General features: G+C 43.4%; 2 protein-coding genes across 8 annotated transcripts; one reads left to right on the forward strand and one right to left on the reverse strand.

The window, feature by feature from the left end:
• Positions 1-698: 698 nt before the first annotated feature.
• On the reverse strand, positions 699-13,505 carry cog1 (component of oligomeric golgi complex 1). 6 transcript variants are annotated; one of them, XM_037088128.1, is made up of 15 exons: positions 13,112-13,505; positions 12,189-12,436; positions 11,887-12,068; positions 11,623-11,799; positions 10,507-10,663; positions 10,078-10,288; positions 9,505-9,874; positions 7,761-8,215; positions 6,057-6,203; positions 5,801-5,962; positions 5,251-5,375; positions 3,929-4,037; positions 3,655-3,738; positions 2,183-2,254; positions 699-929 (listed from the first exon to the last, which is right to left on the reverse strand). In XM_037088128.1, the coding sequence occupies exons 1-15, from the start codon at positions 13,415-13,417 to the stop codon at positions 792-794; spliced, it is 2,943 nt and encodes a 980-aa protein (XP_036944023.1). In that variant the 5' UTR covers positions 13,418-13,505; the 3' UTR covers positions 699-791. The 6 variants fall into 6 exon arrangements, with proteins under 6 accessions (XP_036944023.1, XP_036944021.1, XP_036944022.1 ...); XM_037088126.1 differs by having other exon boundaries at positions 2,183-2,264; positions 3,629-3,738; positions 9,511-9,874; positions 13,112-13,504; XM_037088127.1 differs by having other exon boundaries at positions 699-932; positions 13,112-13,503.
• A 2,181-nt stretch (positions 13,506-15,686) lies between these two features.
• smim22 (small integral membrane protein 22) lies at positions 15,687-18,931 on the forward strand. 2 transcript variants are annotated; one of them, XM_037088132.1, is made up of 4 exons: positions 15,687-15,831; positions 16,584-16,782; positions 17,124-17,194; positions 18,568-18,931. In XM_037088132.1, the coding sequence occupies exons 2-4, from the start codon at positions 16,653-16,655 to the stop codon at positions 18,613-18,615; spliced, it is 249 nt and encodes an 82-aa protein (XP_036944027.1). In that variant the 5' UTR covers positions 15,687-15,831; positions 16,584-16,652; the 3' UTR covers positions 18,616-18,931. The 2 variants fall into 2 exon arrangements, with proteins under 2 accessions (XP_036944027.1, XP_036944028.1); XM_037088133.1 differs by lacking the exon at positions 15,687-15,831 and adding an exon at positions 15,893-16,048.
• The last annotated feature ends 1,443 nt before the right edge of the window (positions 18,932-20,374 follow it).

Genomic DNA, 20,374 nt, shown 5'->3' on the forward strand with positions numbered 1-20,374 from the left:
GCCTTCTAACATTTGTCCAGATGACTGAAAAGGATGTCATTCGTTTTCCAGACGTTTCATCATAAACCGAACTTGGGGTTAGACTAGTTACAATTTTGAACTGATGATGGCGCTGGATGACAAGTTAAGAGGACGAAGTTATCACAATCACCCTGACTGGAACTTTTCTTTGCCATCCAATAGCTTTTAAGGCGTTTGACTAAAATCCAGATCTCGTGGTGGCACTAGAGGAACAGTCAGGAGATCATGGTCATTAAGATTTATCCTCCAGTGAGCACGAATGTCAACAAAACTTCATGGCAATCCATCAAAATGTTGTCAAGTGTGGATCAACCAGCGGAACATCATTGAGCCATGCCACAAATCTATATTTATATTGTATGTAAAATCAGATCAAATATATTTTGGCTTTAGCCAGACATGACTCACCCCTGATCTGTGTTTTAAGCGTTGTTTTTATGCTTGCTGGTGACCAATCACCAGCAAGACCAGCATATGTTGTGTTTTGGTGCTGGTCTGTGCTGGTTTTTCCAGCAGGGGAATCTGAGACTGAATCTTTACTATGAAAAACATTGACGATAGAGTGCTTGCCAACTGGCACTCATGAATTACACATTTCCATCAAGCATCATGTTTAGTCATTAGTCAGATCATCAATTAATCACGTAAAGTGAATTAAATCACACAGGACACCTTCCTCAAAAGACAAAATTATATTTACTATACACGTCATTTTTACAAAGTTTCTGCAAAAGCAAATAAAAAGTCTGGAGCAAAAAAAAAAAAAAGAGTTATTTGGCCATGCCAGAGAGCCAGCTGAGTTTGAATAGAGAAGGAGCGGCTGTGTCTTCGTCCTGATCAGCGAGCTGTCTGAACAGGCTGCCTGGCCGGAAGCTGTCCCCACTGTCTACTGTGGAGGATGGAGGTGCCTGCTGGAGGAAGCAGAAAACATCAGGTTTGCTGAGGTTTGGGTGGATTGTCCTGGTGCAAAGTCACAAAAAAAGTATGTGTCTGGCTGCAGCAGTTATCATTCAAATAAAAGGGAAAAAAAAAAAGCTCTGGCTTGTTTGCATTTCGTTAAACCAGTAACAACACACTGGTGTTAAACCTGGGACTGCTCCTGCAAAATAGTGTCTTGGGGAACTTGCAGAAGTTGCAATGGGCATTTTGAAAAAGGCACACACAGATAGTTACCGTATAAATGTCATCGATGACAGCTGGTGATTTTTTTAAGCTCTACCCCCGAAACTCTGTTCTAATGGGCCAATGGGCTTTTGGAAAATAGGGGCAGGGGTAATAACTGGAAATGAGATTGAGCCAAATGTTCTACAGCTAAAGATTACTTGCAAATAGCCCTAAAGCGTCTGAATTACTACTTCCACCGTTTCCCAAGGAACACTTAGTAGTGTGTTAGCAACCTTCAAACCTGGATCATATTCTAGAATCACCACTGAACAGTCTGATCATCTAGAAACACAACATAAACAGATTTGACCTCTGTGCACCCAGTACAGAGATGGGTCATGTTCAGCCCTAAGTAAAAAAAAATTTTAAAAAATAGTCAGCATCTATTAGCGCCAAAGCAAACAGTAAACAAGACTATTTCTTTTATAGGGAAGCTGGCCGATTTGGGAGAAATCCCAACTTGAGCTCCACAGAGATCATCTGGTTTTTGTTTTTTTTTATTCTGCCAACGCAAATTTCAGAATTAATGAGTGAATCTCAAGATGGGATTGGTTCACTTAAACAGGTTAGTATACCCCAGAATCACTGCAGCTGTGCTGAAATTCATTGAAATTCTCCCGTCAACAGCCTGAACCTGAGCTGCATTATGAGTCCAAGCAGAGCGCTGGAGGTTAGTGAGAGCAGAGCAGCGTTCTCTGGTTGCAGCTCAACACACTCAAGGACTATTCTATCAATAATGTAATGTACACACTGCAGGTGCACCAAAGGGAAACCAAAGCACTACAGACAATACAACCAAAACACACACACAAAGATAAACCCACACTGATGAACTTGCCTGGGTGTCTCGCACTCAAAAACGCTGGGAAGGCAGAGGATGTAACAGACAAACATTAAGCCAGGATGGAACAGAGCGGTGACAAAGAAATGTCGACGCACTGCGGTGGACAACATGTGAAAGAACAAAGGCGAAAACAGATCAGCGCCACACACTCACCAGCTGGTGAGCAGCATCGGAGCTCCTGGAGGCCGACTTGGATTTACGCACATTTGACATGCTGAGAGGCAGCAGCCCGAACCTGCAGAGGACACAACGGTCGAGGTGGGAATGTGGTTGAAATACTGTTCCCTGCTTACGATTCAAGCGCTGCTGGATCAGATCAGACACTTTTGGGTTTGAATAAAAGTATAGTCTACTGCTTCTCAATTTCAGTCATTTGATTTAGTCATGACGCAAATTTACTGTCTAATTAAATTGTCTATTTTTTTAACAAACTGAATGATTATGTGTTCCTTTATGTACTGAGAGCATCCTCCTCTGGCTCATGCTGCACAAACCATTTGGATTTTCTGAAGACATGACTCGTCACAAAAGTAAAACGAGGCTTTGAGATTTTGGAGATGGTCCTTTCGTTGTATAGAAGAACAAGCTTATATTCCTAAAAGTGAATTGTTGAAAATTCAGGTTGATACTAGAGCGGAAGTTCAGGTTCATGGCTCTGACTGAAAAATGATTCACCTACACAAGCAAACACATTCTTAGAATGCTACTATAAAGCATCACACCTGTATTTACATTTATGTGTTTGTGTTATTAAACCATCACTAACGAGTCTCAGATGTACACATACTGCATACAAACTTATTTATTTTTCTAGTAAATTAAAATAAAAAATGTTTAAAGGGGTCATGTACCGTTTCTATGCATAGCACACGTTGAATCATTTGGATGTATTCGTACATTTTTCTAGTTGTTCCAAACATTCTTACATGTGAAATGACCTGTTGGCTCATACTAAATAACATATGAACCCGAATTACTTCTGGAAACGTGTAAATAGATTTTGTAGGAGCTAGAATTTCCACCTTGTCAGCGACGCTGACAAATATTCAGGTCGGTGCGAAAAAACCTTGAAGCTCTAAAAGCGGATGCTTCACACACGCTTCAAGGTGGCCACACAACACTGGCTTAACCAATTTACAATCTGAGAGAAAATCTGTGACACAATGTTCACTCTTTGTGACTCGGACTGAACATGATAATTAACTTTAGTCTCAGTTGTTATTTCAGAACGGCTTCAAACAAACAAACAGTTTGTATTGAGACAGTAAAAGCTGATTTTGTACAGGTACATTTCTGACCCCTGAACAGTCACATTAATGCTGAACCTTGGTTCAGGGCAAATGATGAAGGCCAAACCTAAACAGATCCAGTGAGACATCTGAAAAGACTGGATACTGGATAAAATGCTGGAACAATAAAAATGTCAAACAATACCCGGCCCTAATGAATACAGCAGGTCTCCTCCCATGTTGTGTCTGGTATTAGAATGACATGGAGGGGCCAGCAGATAGAATAGTAAGGTTTGTTTATGCTAATGATGCTGATGTACTTAAATATTTACCACCCTTGTGTCACTATAAGCAGGTGTAAACATCTGACCTGATCTGGCTGCTGGCCAGTGGCAGGATGTTATAAGGCTCCTGGGAGTTCATTGTGCTGCTCCGCGACATAAACTGCTTCTCGGAGCCCGTTAGCAGCCCGAGCAGCACCTGAAACACAAGCACACATCAACCTTTGACCAACACTTCGACCCCATATACTGTATTGTGTTTGCTGTTACATCCGGACAATAGCGGCATCATCATAGGCTCATCTCAGGACGAATGTGAATGGGGGTTCAATACATTAGCGCTAAGGTTCTTGTCTCTGTTTTGGTAAAAGGCGAGAGGCTGAAAGTACCGAGGTCCTCTGGGAAAGGCGGTTGAGGTTGGAGTTGAGTGGAGGAGTGAATACGTCCAGGTCAAACGGGTCAATGAAGCTCTCCAGCCAATCACAGACCTCGTGAAATCTGAAGGACACCAAGAAAAAAAAAAAAAAAATGAAGCTACGAATCTTTACCGTCACAATATCATTTCAAAACTGCCCTCGTCTGCTTCCAATCCAATCATTCAACACAACTTTAGGAAATCAGGTGTGTGAGATGTGAGTTCAATTCTGGAAAGTGAGATCAGATAGATTCCTGGAATTCCAGCCCAAATCTGCTCCATTTTCCAGAGAAAAATTTGAAGAAAAAGGAACGGCGAGTTCCAATAACGCGGCACACTGCAAAAAACTCCGGGCGTGGATGCTCACTGACATTTGTTCTCCACCGGCTGACAGCCAGCAGCCTGGTACGTCAGGGCACTGGGAACAACCTGCAAGGTGCCGACAAACGTCAGGAGCAGTTTGACATGCAGACCAGGGGAACTGAACCAGAGACCTTCCGATAACAAGACGCTGGATCTACCCCTGAGACTCACCCGTCATAATTCTACTTTCTTATTCCTGCGCCACAGAAGCTTGTTGGGGATATCAGCCTTCAGTCGGTTTTCAAGCAAAAATGTCAAACATCTTCCGGTTCCAGCTTCTTAAATGGGAGGATTTTTTCCTTGTCTTTTTCATTTATGAAGGTAAATCAAGAGTTTATGGATTTTGGACTAAAGACATCAGTTTGTGATGCGGTGACACAAAAACTGTCAAGGGCATTTTCTTCACAATTCATTAGACTTTATGGACTAAACTGTTAATTGATTAATCATAAAAAAATATCTGTAGATGAATCGATGATGAAAGTAATATTTAGTTGGAGCCCTAATGTAAAAGACTCATGCTATCATCATTTCTTTTTTGGATTTGATTCACATGTATTAAAATGGTTCATGTGTATATCTGACCCAGCTGACTACACAATGTTATACTGTTGTGTAAATCAACACATTAGACTTTGCAGCATGTAAACTAATCATTTTTAGGATTTGGCATTACATTAGGTCTAATTGTGGATTGGGTGTGAATTAAGAAAAAAAATCGTTGTGTGTTGGGTAAATTTCCAGTGGCACCTTCTGGGATCAGATCCAATACTCTGGACCTCTAGAGATCTTTAGCACACCGTGTGTGTTGCACTTGGCCTGGAGCCTCCATGGCACCAGGAGCAGTTTCCTGCTTTGCCAGGTTGCTCGTTTACCCTTGCAAACACACAGCAAAGTCTGCATGTGATGAATTTTTTTAAATTGGGATGTTACCTGGGGTCTTGGTGGGACCGGGAGCTCTTGCCCTCCTCGTGTCTGCTGCTCAGCGTGGTGTTGAGGTAACGAAGATCAAAAAGCAGCTGCAAGGCTCTGTTCTGAGTCATGGGGAACACACCCTCCTGAAGGATGGAGGAGGAAGAGTCGAAACAAAGCAGTGGAGTTCAGCAAACTTCCAGACCTACTAGATGAACAGATAGTCCACCTTCCTCCCCTGTCGTCTTTTTAATACCTTACCCCAAGACTTTCAGAGATAACAGACCCTGAGCACAAAAGTGCACAATAGGGGCTGTGAATGTCTGACTTTAGTGTCTCTTAAAACAGACTAGCACAATGTCTGGTATGTAACAGTGTGTTCATCAGCAAGATTATCTCACTGATGCACATCCAGGCTTTAAATGTCCCTTCAGTGAAATAAAGAGATACATGCTACATCTATGTCCCTGCTACATGGAGTAAGAGGGTTTACACCCTATAATACATAACTTCCTTGATCTCAGCACTGTGTGTGTGTGTGTGTGTGTGTGTATGTGTGTGTGTGTGTTACCCTGTTGCGGGCCTGCTGTGTGATACTGTGGTAGTGTTGCAGGGCCTGGGACAGACAGGCCTGCAGCAGCTCCTGCAGGGTGGGCCGGGGCAGAGCGTGGCCCCCCACCCTGTTCACCTCCACACACAGCTGGAAAAGAAGCGCCTGCACAAACCAAGATGGCTGCAGACGGCAGACGTTTCACATTAGATCATTAGTGGAAAGAGAAATCACGGTGCTTCCTGTCTCGTGTTGGAGGTTGTGCTCAGCGGCTGACCTGGACCGGAAGACGGATCTTCGATGTGACGCTGCTCCCGGACTCTGCTTCCTCTTGGATCTCAAGATCCTCCCAGTTGGTTGCTGTTGTTAGGATGTCGCCAGCAGACTCAGCATGCAGCACCGTGCTGAACTTATCCAGCAGCACCTGTCACAACGGGCACACAGCGTTACCAGGCAGGTCAAATCAAGCAAGATTGAAAGCTGCTCTTTTTTTGGCAAACAATTTTTATACAAAAAATGTCTTTTCTTTTCCTTCAAAGACGCAGGACGAGCACACTTGTAACCAAAAATGATGCTGCCGCAGCATGTTTATTTTGAGGAGGGCCTGTTTTTTTTCCCAGGTGGAGTTGTGTGGATGCAGTGAAATGGAAGAATCTCAATGAGCTCAGTCTCTTTAGCTCTACAGGACATGCTTAAATCTTTCCACCCAAGGACATCACAGCAGGTCGCCCAAACTGCAGGTAGAGGAGCTGCTCATTCACTTTGTAATACCTGGAACTGTGCATCCCGTTGAGTACTCACTATTTTGATGACAGAAGGAACAACATCTGGAGATAGGATTACTAACAAACAATAAAAATGCTGTTCTTACTTAACCAGCTGTAACGGTTAAAGGTTCACTTCGTAGTTTGGGGCAGAAATGTTAATGAGAAGAGAAAGATCTCCACTGGCTGATTTTTTTATGCCTAAACAAACTAAATAATCAGAATCTCTTTGTTTTCATGACTGAATACACTGTGCAAACTAACCTTAGAGGACAACACAATTTATACTTTTCAACTCTGTTTATATGTGGCGGACCCTGCCACCTCTCTAGCTTCAAACAGTGTTCTGGGACCTTATTTTCCTCTGAGAACTGCTTGTTTATTCACTTATGGAAAAAATAGATAATATTGAGATTGTGAGTTTGAAATTCTTCTGCAAACTGACACAGTGCCGCTTTAACAGCTGCACAGCTAACGTAGTTTGCTCTAATATTTTCCTCAACCTTTTCTTGTGAGGCTTAAACGTCCTGTGTCCCGCAAATGTTTACTTATGGGACTTTTCTAGATCAGCAGTATGGTTTTGATGATGTACGTTGGTAAATCCAGATGTGGTCGCTTAAACTACTTTTAAGCAAAAAATTAGCATGTATATGTAGGGTTTTTTTTTTTAAGCAGGTAAACCCACTTAAAAGAGACTCCTTCCACATTGCCAGGAGATAAGTTTGCCTTTGTTAGTGTTTATCGACTTGTGATAAACTTGTGAACAGAGACGGATGAAGTATGAACAAGCCAACGACCTTAACTTGAGCACAGCTGGCAGAAACCCTCGACGACTGCAGTCAGGTGAATAAATGCTAATTGTACTCATTCACACTGAGGTTAAAAGACAAATGTTAACAGCTGTTAGTGGTTTATGTTTTTTGGTCCAGGTCAACAGGGTCGGTAACAGCAGACTCAACAGCAACAACATTAGAAGATCACAGCTGGTCACAGCTGGCAGCCTTTTGTTCGCCAACGAATATGCGATCCGCAGAGTCGTCTCATGCTGTTTGGGACTGAATAGCAGTAAATGTAAATCACTGTCAGAAATAATAATAGGGGCTGGAGGAAAATAGAACAACAATAAAAAGGTGGGATAACTACCCTGACTGTAACTTCACTCTCCATGCAACAAACAGTTTCACATAAACACGTCTACATATCTGGCGGTGTCTGACCTTGGAGAGGGCGGAGCTCCAGATGCGGTAGGCCTCCATGCTGCAGTTGAGAAGCTCCTCTCTCAGCCCCGCCCACTTGGCCTGGGCGGGGCTGACCTCTGTGGCCGCCCTGGCTTTTCCCAGCTTCTTGCCCTGTCTGGGGGTCCCCTTCACCGCGGCGTCTGGCCCACTCTGTTTTCCCAGGATGCAATGCTTTAGGTTGGGGCAGAGTTCACCCATGGACTGGCACAGCCTCGCCATGAAAAGGACCGAGCTGAGGCGGGCGGGGCCGGGGTCCGGTGAGGCTGCGGCCAGTTCAGAGCGGATGGAAGAGAGGATGTGGCGGACACAGGCCAGGCAGCCTTCACGCAGAGCCTCCTCCACAGCCGGAGAGTCTGTGAAGCGGTTAAAGGAGGATGCTGACGAGCTCTCCGCGGGACCAGAGGAGGTGACGGTGACGGAGACGGAGTCAGACCCTGCAGAGCACAGTGGGAATCATGGATCACTATTTAGGATTTGATAGGGAATTCTTTTATAAAAATAAGCATGGGAGTCATAAGAAAGGTGGCATACAGATGAAAAACAGATAGTGCTTACATTCAAAGATATTCAGATTTATGTCAGGGCCCGAGCTCCCTTGATAAATCACAATAACTCAAAATGTGGCACACCTTTTGCAAGCTTTATGTGACGCCCAATGTTGTCTTAGAAAAACTCAGTGAAACAACACTAATATTAATATTCATTAACTGACTGTATGAATTTGATCACAGAAAAAAATGCAGAGAAAAGGGGTAAAAAAGGAAATATAACACAGTGTTAAGTGGAAGGTCATGCTGTGGAGACAGGACAAAAGAATGTTTGGTGGGAATGGCGTGGACATTTTAAATAAAGAAATCACTGAGGTTGCAGCATCTGACGGACAGAGTGGGTGCTGCTGGCTCAGAGATAAAAAAAAAAATAAATAAAAATAAGCTGATCGACAGAAAAGTGGGCGCCCAAAGGACACGGATGACCTTGATGAGAGACTGGCAGCGGAGAAGCTCTCCTGATTGGAGCTGGGGCGACTCAGGTTGCCATATTTGTATTTCCCCATTTCAAATGAGAGTCAAGCAAATGTTTGTTTTTTTTTGTCTACGGTCTGCATTATTTTTAGCTGCTGCATCTGAGTGTGCTCAGCCCGGGCATCTCCACCTCACTACAGCCGGCCTGCAGGTTAAAGTTAAAAGAAAGAAGACTTTATATGACTTAAGCTGTACAGATATTAATATCAGAATCATCCTACTTTGTAGTTATTATCCTAAATCGTGTGTGCTCACTCCAGTTATTGTTTATTGAGCAGATGTTAATTTATTAGTTATTGTTTTGGCAAATTAACTATAATGGGTTAGAGGTCATTTTTCAATCGATTTCACACAATCGATTTCAAACCATTTCTACGTTTAATACTTCTGCCACAGGAGTCGCAGCTTCTCATTTCTCCAGGTTATGTGCGTAGGCGTGGCTCGTTCTTTATAAATCCCAAACTTTGCTTCCGTGTATACACAACATGTATCTAAATGAGGCCCCAGGTATTTTACATTTACTAGTGATGATTACTGAACAAGAGTCTTCTGCAGTGCCATGAGCTAAATGGTCACTGCAGGGTTTCTGATGCGCATCTCTAAATTCAATAAAAGTTGAATAAATGTATGGTGTTTCTGAGGTCAGTGAGCAATCATGTGAAGCAACTGTTATTTCATCATTGTTCATCAGGTGGTCCTACCTTTACCTGTGTCCTGGGAGGGGAGGTAGTGCTGGAGGTCATCCAACCTAGCCTTTAGCTTAGCATCCATGGAGGAGCAGAAGTTTTGAACACAGGGAGTCAGGGCCTGGGTCTTCATGGCCAGGCTACTCCTCTGGTGCTGCTGCCCCCTCTGGGACACGCTGACCCAGCCCGCATCACTCGGCAGGTCCCCTGGAGACTCCGACCACAGGAAGGAGGCCACATCTACCTCGTACTGGGCCCCGCGACCGGGGCCGAGGTGGGTGCCTGAATGAGTATCGATGGTCTGGCCCTCAAGATCCCTCACGGCTGACGTGAGGAGCTGGACAGAGCTCGTCGAGATGGCTTCAGTTTCTTCTTTGGTGATGGCCTTGCAGAATGGGACAGAGGAACCATGAGAATATGTTGCAACATGTAGAATGTGTTGTACATCAGCAGGCAGGTCTGTCACTACTCTAGGACTGAACATGCCATACAATTTCAAGGGGGCGCAAATTCATACCAAGTGATAAGACAGACGAGGTCAGACGCTGAAAACTGTGTTTCTAATCGCGCAGTGAGGAGAGCACCAACCTGCAGCCGCTGAAGGAAGAGCTGCTGTAGGAAGTCATCCCAGACAGCCAGGGGGCGCTCCAGCAGCCGCTGGCACACAGTGCTCCAGTGCTGACTGATGGAGTCCGTGGACAGGAGGTCCCACACGGCGTCTCTAATGGCTGCCAACCCTTTCAGGCTCTTCACATAGACCAGGAGGCTGCCAACACCGCGGCAAATGTCCTCCTTACAGCTGGGAGACAGAGGAGACATTCCAAAAAGCCACTGTCAACAAAGCTATCAGCAGAAGATGAATGTGTGTTGATGGCTGATATGATTGATTATCATGTATACAAATCATTAACCCAGTCTCTGTGGCTGCATATGTGAAGCATGTGAAGTAGTGAGGACAGGAGGAAACAGAGCAAACATCAAACATCAGAGCACACATCTGGACTGGACGCCGCTTACGTATCGATCCACTGCTTCAAGGTGTCGCGAAGTTGCTCTCTCTGGATCGGCTGAGCCAGGGTGCGCAGGGTGGGCTGGAACTCAGTGATGGAGGGCGGCAGGAACTTGAACCAGCTGCCTGTACTCGTCTCTTCCTGCAGTACCCTCCTGCCTTTAGCTGAGGACAGAGAAGGGTATTGATATTGTTATCGCAGGGCCATGGCAAGACAAGCTGTGAGAAGTCCCAACCTTTAAACAAACTGGTGGATATACTTTCAATTTTTGTCATTAAAAAAGCTGTGGTGCTCGTTCGGTCTGTTCCTTTACCTGAAAAGACTCGTCATCACCGTTTGATCTAAGTGTTCCACCTGTCCACGGTCCTAAAATGTCTAATCCGTAGTGTTTCCTCTAACAAATGTTTTGCCATGTTTGCCCGTAGGTGGAAAGAAAACCACTTATCTGCGCCTGAATTCCTGGGTACGCTCATTTACATAAAGAGTTCAGAAATTAAATTACAATGTATTGGGTTCACCTGAATTATGTGATGGTGCGCAAAAAGTCTGTCCAAAGCACTTTCTTATTCCGTCGACTAAGATACGATAAATATCCATAAATCTGCTTTGAAACTCTACCTCTTCTTTAGTAGTAACAGTGCAAACGGAAGCTGATGTAGCATGTTTTAATGGCATGGATTCACCAAAATATAAGAGATAATAGTTTAACCCCACAAATAAGTCCATATTAACACTGTACTTTCTCTTTACATCTCTTAACTCAGAGTGTCTGGCAGACACCACTGGAACACTGATACTTACAAATGACATGCCAAATGATGGATTTTCTGAGTAGCATAATTTATTCTCAAAATACCAATATATGACATGCCTTCCTGTGTGTGTCCAAACAGGCAGCGTTGCTGCTGCAGCGTGGCTACTGCCTGCCCTTAGTTTCTCCACAGGCCCTTAGATGATCATCTATAAAAACAATAAGGCGATCTTCCTTTACCTTTGTTGAAAGAGTGCTACAGATACAGACTGGAAACTAGGCTGCCATTCTTTTCTAGGGTCAGTTATAAACAGCTCTCAGTAAGGAAATGACTAAAAGTGTGCTGACCTCCACGACATCCCAGCCGTTTACCTGCAGGTGAGGTGGAGGTGACATTCTCCAGGATAGAGAAAAGCAGGCCACAGCCCAGGGCTCCCTCTCCCGGCCTGGGGCCTCCCTCTGGGGGCAGGTAGAAGACAGCATAGGCCTGGAACAGAGTGGTGACCAGCAGCTCCACCAGGCTGCACACCTGAGCCTTGATCCCCGCACCTGGACCAAATGGCACATGTTCATCAACTTAAAGCCATTTCTGCCTTAAAGGAAACGGCAAACATCTCCTGCTCTGCGTCAAAATACCATGCTGTGGTTGATTCAGGAGCTGATGGATGGAGGCTTTCCGGGCCAGCAAGAAGTCGGCAAGGGCCTGCCGTGGCGAGCTGTCCTCCAGCAGCATGGTGGACACCAGGGCCTCAGCAATGGCCTGGTCCGACACCGCCCGTCCCCGCAGGAGAGACCTGCTGTCCAGGAGAATGGTGGACCTGCAAAGAACAGACTAGTTGGCGACATGCGATTTAGCTTTCTCCAACAGGGTCTAGCTAGGTGTCCTGCATGTTGATCCGGCAATCACTTTTCCAGTTTTCACAAGAAACATCCGCTACCTGAAGTGTCCAGTTGTGGCCACCTGCCGGACAAGGATGGGGAAGCGGGCCAGGACGGGGCTGTAGTGGCCCCCTTTAGCGGCCTCCAGCTGCAGCAGACTGTGCAGGTGGCAGCACAGCAGGTACAGCTGAGTGGCCTGGAGGTAGTGGGACGCCTCCATGGCGCTCCAGATGCGCTCTGGGATCTCCAAGAGGAGCTTGATCTGGGAGGCCGTGGTGTAGAACTTCTCCTGCCACTGCCTCTGGCTCTACATGCAACATAATGACACAGACGCAGTGTAGATTTACACACACAGCAAGCTGAAAAGAGTTTGGACAACAAGTGGCCTGAATTGCTATAGATGCTATAGATGCCATATGAGATGTTTCAGGTCTTATATGTAAATGGAAACAATTATCTACAGAGTCGATTGTGTTTTAATCATAATGCATACCATTATCTTCTTTATGGACATATGTCCCCAATTTCCTTTTAAATATGTTTAGTTTAATACTCCCCTGCGTGTCAGCAATAACACACAGCTCTCAGGAAAAGTGTTGAGGAAATTTATAAATAAATTAGGTCTTCGGCAAATTCGGCATGCATGTGATCCACCAGCAGCACTTCATTTGCATAAACTTTGACATGTCTCCCAACTCTGGATCTCGCTGCTCTGTGTTTGTCAGATCAACGCTAACATCACCAGCATCACCAGACTGGCTGCTGTCAACAGGGACCTTCTGTGCAGCGATCTCTTCAAGCCGAAGTGTTAACAATTTTGCTTTTAGTCGCATTAAAGGTAATGTACAGCTATAAATGGGGTGTGCGTGTGCATATAATGAGTATAATAATGAACGGACACATTTCTAAAAGAGGTTTCGAGTCTGAAAGATGACGGAGCTCATCTAGCTTTGGCGCAGATACGATCAGGTGAGCGGTTCACCTCCTGTCTGCTGCTGCCCACACAGGCTTTGCCTTGCTTCAGCCGGTGGCAGTACTGGTGCATGTCCTGGATGGACTGGACGACGCTCTCCGAGCACTGCCTCATCTCTCCGATGGTGTCGGCGGCGTCTATCAGGTCTCGGTAGCGCTCCCCCACCATCTGCCTCAGCTCCTCCTTCTTCTGCTCGATCTCCCCGCGGACTTTGCGCTCGACCTGGCGGATCTGCTCCGTGTTGTAGCGCTCGAAGAGAACCGCGGGGTCCTTGATCTCCGAGACCCGGAGAGGCAGAGCGTGAGCCTCAGCCATCGCACGTCCCAAACAACTTCAGCGGCTGCCGGAACTACAACCCGGAAGACCGGGGGAAGTACACTTCCGCCTCCACGTAAGCACAACTGTGACGACAGCTGAGTACGATGCCGTTATTGGTCACATAAACTGTCCGTCAGGGCATGTTTCCGTGTAAGTTGGAATCCCCCCTACCCACATTACTGAACCAATCAAATCATCCCAAAGTTTGTTTATTTATTCATTTTTGTTGCTATTATTATTATTATCATTATTATTATTATTATTATTATTATTATTATTATTATTATTATTATTATTATTATTATTAAAAATATTAAAAATATCAAAAATAATCCAAATGAAAATGTCCCCCAGTTACCGGCTGTTGGAACGTGACTACCTGATCATTTTGTCTCTATACAACTGCAAACCAAGCTAAACCTCATAAGGAGGCCATCGATCTATCTATGTTTACAGACTTGGTGTCTCTGACCTATTTTACCTCTTGTGCATCACCCTCCTTGCTAAACAGATAACGTGTATGGAAGCACTGCCTCCTGAAGCTGTAAGATATCATTTGGACATTGAGGAAGCGTCTGGAGGATTACCATGGCAACACTCTGTGCAGACAGACGTGATGTTATGTTGCTCCTCCATGATCATGCTTTATAAACCATCTCAGTATAAGTCATCAGTGTCCCTGAGTCTTCTTCATCTCTCCCTAACGGTCAAGCGAGCCGAAATTCCACAACAGTTCCTGTTCTAAAACACACATCTGTTGTTGCTGCTGGAATTCTGGAAGGTCTCATCTCCCTCCTTCTGCTGAGCGACATCACAACCTCAGTCGCCTCTCTCATCATTTTGTTTGGTTTTGTTGAGGTGAGTTTGCAGGTCCTTCCTGGATATAAAAATAATTAACAGCAGTTTGTGTTTCCACAAAAAAACAAAACACTTATGAACTAGTTAATCATTCTTAAAATGGCCTCCCTGCTTCTCCCTGATGCAAAATCCCAGCACTAAATAAACTTGTAACAATGTTCCGTTGCAGAAGTTTAGCTGCAAGATACAAGATGGTTTCTACTTAACTTCACTGAAACGTCCATCCTCAGTGTATGTGTATGTTAGCTGTATACTGGAATAAGCATAGTCAAATTAAAGGGTCAAGAAGTCAAGAAGCAAAATTAAAAGAAATAAAAGACAAAATATGAAAATATGTGTGAAATGTATGTAAAATATGTCTGTTTTTAAGATGAAAACTGCTCTTCAGTGTCACTCATGGACTTCTCAGACATGTGAAATGACACTCTGCAGTGAAGGAGGAAGTGAGGATGGGCTCAGTGATGGCGGTGTTGACGTGCACCGTCATTTGGTGCCAAGATGATGAGCTGCACAATCCACAAACAGAATCCTGGTACAGGCTGCTGAACCATGTTTACTGCACTGTCTACACACCTGTCAGCTCTGCAGGTGGGCTGTGGGTGGTGCAGCAGCTTTGATGGCTTTGAGCTGGGCCAGCACAAAGTAACCCCAGTGACTTTACTACCACAGAGGTCACGGTGTCTGGTCGGTAATAATTAAAGGCACAGTTCAACCAAAAATGAAGGTTCAGTCAGTACCTCCTCATCCTCATGCGGATCGAAAGTCGGGAGAAGTTTCATCCACGAAACATTTCTGGAGCTTCACAGCCAAACGGAGTTGCAGCATTCTCCTAAACAACTGAGTTAACTGGGGACTTGTTTTAAAATAGAGAAACTTCAGTGTCGTCGCTAAGCTATAAGTGATAGGGTGCGTCCCATCTGAAGCGGGGTTAACATCCAGAGATTTAAATCATGCGGGACAAGCTGTATAGAGACATTATATGTGAATGAACATGATCGTAGCAAAGGTTATTTGGCTGTTATCTCATGACAGCGGCATAAATAACTTGTGATTTCAACAAAACAAATATTTTGTGACTCATTATCACGGGTAAACGGAGGGAAACAATATGTTTGCACCAGGGCTGCCCAGGGCTCAGTTCATTACATAATTCATTATATTATTGTATGATGACACATTTATAGAAAGCCCATTAAAAAAAAAATAGAAATTATAAACGATCATGGTCAAGTCTAAAACTCATATTTTGAATACTATCTTTTATTTTTGATCTCTCTTTTATTCTCACAGTTATAACTGGGTCAGACCAAAATCACGCGACAACAAGTGGAATTTGGTTGGTATTTTTCATTCTGAGTATAAACTAACTTGGTGGAAATGATCAGTGAGCGATGATCTGCTTCACCAGCTGTTCGACACCGGAGGAGCGCTCCTTTTAAATGCGCAGCGAGCCGGTGGAGTCCAGCCAGTGCGTCACCGTCAGCAGCAGGTGCGTCAGGTACACCTTCGTACCCGGAAGGAGAGCGCACAAACAACAAGCGATCCGAACACAGGTGAGCTGATCTGCTCCTTACAAAGACAAATATATCACCCTTTCTCTAGGTGTTTTTTTTTTTTACGTTTGTTTTTAATGTACAGTGTAACGTGATTGTACATTATCACCTGAAAATCCTACTGAGTGAAGAATGACAATAATGAAAGTGACTGATGATGTCTAATGATTCCGCCTGGTTGCCAGTCAGCGCAGGAGGAAGTGCTCTGATTAAAACGGTAAACAGCGACAGATAGAAAACACTGTGTTAAGGTGAATGTTCCACTGTGCTCCTGTGTTGTTATGTTCCCAACATTACATAAAATGTTTGTACGTTACTGTATAAACACACTCATGTATCTGTAGATGATTATATTTCCTTTATTGTTATATTTAAGATTTGTGTTAAATTCCAGTACTCCTCCTTTTTTCTGTGACTTGTTAAATCTAGGTCTGTCAGCTGTCTGCCATGAAGTGTGCAGTGATTCAGCTCATGTTTGTTCTCTGAAATACACCAACATGACATGGACCACAGGCCTGATTCAGGATGATTAAATATAAATTATCAGAGTAATTTCTAATTATATTTACTGTTTCAGTGATCTCATGTCATTTTGGAGCACAGCGTTTATCGCTGAGCTGTTCAACATCCTGCTTCCATTACTTGTCTCGTTGACATGAAGTGTTTGGGGTCAGTGCAAAACGTGTTCATGTGTAAGAATATTGGACATTACATTGATATCAGATTTTTTTTGTATTACTCCCTGATGTTAGTAAGAGAATCAGCCTGCCAGCCATCCAGTGAGCTCTAAATCTGCACTGTGTGTGAGAGCGGACGGAGCGATGGGGCCGAGGAACCTGGAGCAGGAGTTCGAGGATCAGTTCAACGATGTGGTTTCCAGACTGCAGTCCAAGCAGCTCTTCCAGTCTGACTGGGACATCGCCTCGTTTGCAGTCTTCTTCATCTTCATCGGTGAGTGAAAGTGAAGGAAATGACATGCGGGCAAAGATGGTCTGATGATCTCTGCGAGATTAAAGCATCAGCGTCCGGTTTCACAAACCTGTTGATACCAGAGGTTCATGCAAATTAGACGCTGAGCAGAGAGCGATACAAAAGATTGCACTGAACATCCCTTTAGCCACTCCTTCACCATTCCTTACCCCAGACCCCTAGCAGCTCACCAGCGCATTCAGAGTAATCCAATTTCTAGATATGATTGGTAGATTGAGCACAAAAGGTAAAAAAAAAATCAAAGGCCGGTCAGTAGGAATGAGAGTGTTTCAATTCAAAAGGTTGTGTGTGTGTGATGTCAGGTATGGTTCTGCTGCTCGTCATCCTGGTCCTCATCCGCTGTTGCTGCTGCTGCTGCTGCGACGATGAGAAGGTACACACACACACACACACACACACACACACACACACACACACACACACACACACACACACACACACACACACCAAATACATACCAGATCTTAACCACAACAACATTATTTTGTGCAATGTGAAGTAAAAAAAAAAAAAAAAAAAGTGAGATATTTGCAGATGGTTGACTGCTCCTTATTGACTGAGTGTCTGTTAGAGAGGCTACATAACCAAGACAGGCCTACAACAAAAACATGTGCACGCATCTTAGGACGGACCACAAAGTAGAAAAACACATGGTGAAAATAAGAGTCACATGTAGAAAGGAAACAGTTTGACATTTTGGGTTTCTTGTGGATACTGATGTTGATGTGAAGAATGATAACAGCCTTATGGGACACTAAGCAATATGACTGGGAACAGCTAGCTCTCATCAAACACGACAAAACCACCTAACAGCGCTTCTAAAGCTCATTAATCAACGTGCTATATGTGGTTTGTTTAATCTGTTCCAAAACCTATACAGAAAGTGCAAAAGGCACTTTGTGGTTTTGGGCCAGTTGGAAGGTATTTGGGGTCTCAAGCTGTCTAGCAGCGTCAGAGATGAAGGCTTGAACCCAACTGATACTGAATATACCAGTGTTCTTTATTATACATGGAAATAGATGTACAAGTTCAAAAAACAAAGACAAAAAAATAGAATTATTGATTTAATGATTAAAAATGATATAATGAAATGAACTATGACAAACCAGTGGTAAAAAGTCTTCCCACTGTCATCATGGTCCATTGTGTAAGTACATAAAATCACATAGAAAATCATAGAGGACACACCAGAGAGAAGCAAGAACATTTTGGTAATTGTCTAAAGTCATATTCTACATTAAAGCTGAAAAGAACCATGGAGTTTAAAGGTTAGATAGTGTTGATTTAATACTGATGCTTCTGTATGACCTACAATAACCAGCCAGAGAGGCCTAGCTATTTCTGTATGATTATTATAGTCTTTCTTAAACCTGTCGCCAGGTCAGATTCTGACTTTTACAGGTCAGATTAGTCATAAAATCAAAACAGCGTTTACGATGGAGTGCTGAGGATGAATTGAGGAGTCTCATGGCCTGAGGAACAGGAGCTGCTCTGTAGTCTGGTGGTACGGCACCAAAACACAGTTTACTTCGTTTCACCATTGCCATCTTTGTCCAAAGGCGACACCAGGACATGTACACGTATGTTAAGATGGCCGAGCGAACCTTGAGGAAAAGACGGGACTACTCATCACCTTATTACTGGCATTGTGGATGCAGAGAAAACTGTCACTGGTCCTGACATGTAGTTACATGAACTGAGACACAGATGAGCTCATGAAGGACATTGTTTCCTCTTTCTCAACAGCCTCGAAGACGGAAGGTGGGCATAGACAACATGGCTCTGGAGCCCTGACAGCTGAAGTTCACTGATCAATTATCGTGAAGGTCGATGAAGCAGCAATCAATAGTCTGTAACCAAATTTAGTCTGCTTGCACATAGAAGAGTTGCATCTCATGAGCCCCAGTTGAGGAAATGTAACACACGTGATCTCACAGACTGTCACTGATATGTGGGCTTTATTGTTTATTGCTAGGATACCAGAGAGAAGCTCTCTGTGTTTTTATGCCTGTGTAGATCTGAACGTCACTTCCTTCCATGTTGTTTGCTGAAGGGGTAACAATTCAAAGTGAAGCTTTTACTAAGAAATAAATGCCTAACTAATCTAACTGGTGTATTTCCTCTCATCGTCATTCATTTGTGGAGTGTTTCTTCTTCTTACATTTGCAGAGGACAAAGTACACAGAATCATCTGATGCTATAAATCATAAAACAAAAGACGGATGTGTTGTTGTGAGGTCAACAGGAAGGTTTAGAGGCTCGACCAGCTCGGCTGGATCGCTCAGAGCTGTAGACTGCCTCGCTCTCTGTGGGCTCCAACAGTATCTCACTTAGTTTTTGTCTTCAAACCCTTCGGTCTTCCTGTGTTTTGTTTCTCTCGGAACACATCAGAGCAACATACAGATCAACGCTGCAGTGTGGATGCAAATAATTAAATAGCATAAGATAAATGAACAAACCAATTAATCAAATAATTAAAGTTATTACAACTAAACTCATTATGAAATGTTCTTTCTACATATATTTTCATGATGACTGAATTTTATTAGATGTATCATTTTTCATTATTTCAAAATGTTTCAACGAGCAACAGAAACACACAGCAGTGAGCGCTCAGTGTCCTGAGACACAAGTGAAAGAAAAAAAAATCTGGTCGTCCATTTTTCCTGTATTTATGATTTAAAAACACAAGGTGTGTATATTTTGTGCTAGCAAGTTATGTAGTTATGTAGGCTTGGTAGTATGTATTATAATTGCTGTTAATCTGCTGTTAGTGTGGCAGATGGTATAATTTCTATGATCAGCAACTCAGATCAATTAGTTATTGTAACATTTAATGACCTTGTAAGTTCTATTTTTTTGTATCATGTATCTGAGAATTATCATGTTTTATCATAACATAATTGGTTATAATGGTTACTTTGAGTTCCAGTGGTAAGAATCCATGACTTTTTTTTATGTTTGATGTTGAAACCAAGGTCTTTTAATTATAATGGAGTATTTTTACATGTTTGGTATTAGTAGTTTAACTACAGTAAAAGAGCGTACACTGTTTGATCTAAGCCACAGTCAGTGCCTGTCTTTGTGGAACCAGTCCCACGTGGCTACATGTGACAATATACTGATTATGAAGCAAGAATCTTAATGCCATTGTATGTTCTTTACTGTCAGGATTAATATTTTTCTCTTCATTGAGAGTGAGAATTGTTTTTTTTTTTATAAGAAACAGTTAATTCAAACACTGATATTCAGTCATTATCTACTCACCCCCATTCTGGTGGAAAGTCAGGTAAGTGTCACAGTCCACAAAACAACTCTGGAGCTTCACAGAAAAAACTGTGCAGCTACATTCTCCTTAACAACTGAAGTAGCTGGAGACTTGATTTAAAATGTAAAAATCAACCAAAAAACAATCAGAAAATTACTTCATAAAGCTTACCTGGTGCAACCCAAGTCTCTGACAGCTCCAAAGTCCCAAAGTGACTTACAAAGACATCATTTATCTTCACTGTAGGTCTGAGGCAGGTACATGAACCCAACATTGATGGCATAT

This window comes from Acanthopagrus latus, chromosome 23, assembly GCF_904848185.1.
Source record: "Acanthopagrus latus isolate v.2019 chromosome 23, fAcaLat1.1, whole genome shotgun sequence".
Lineage (NCBI taxonomy): Eukaryota > Metazoa > Chordata > Actinopteri > Spariformes > Sparidae > Acanthopagrus > Acanthopagrus latus.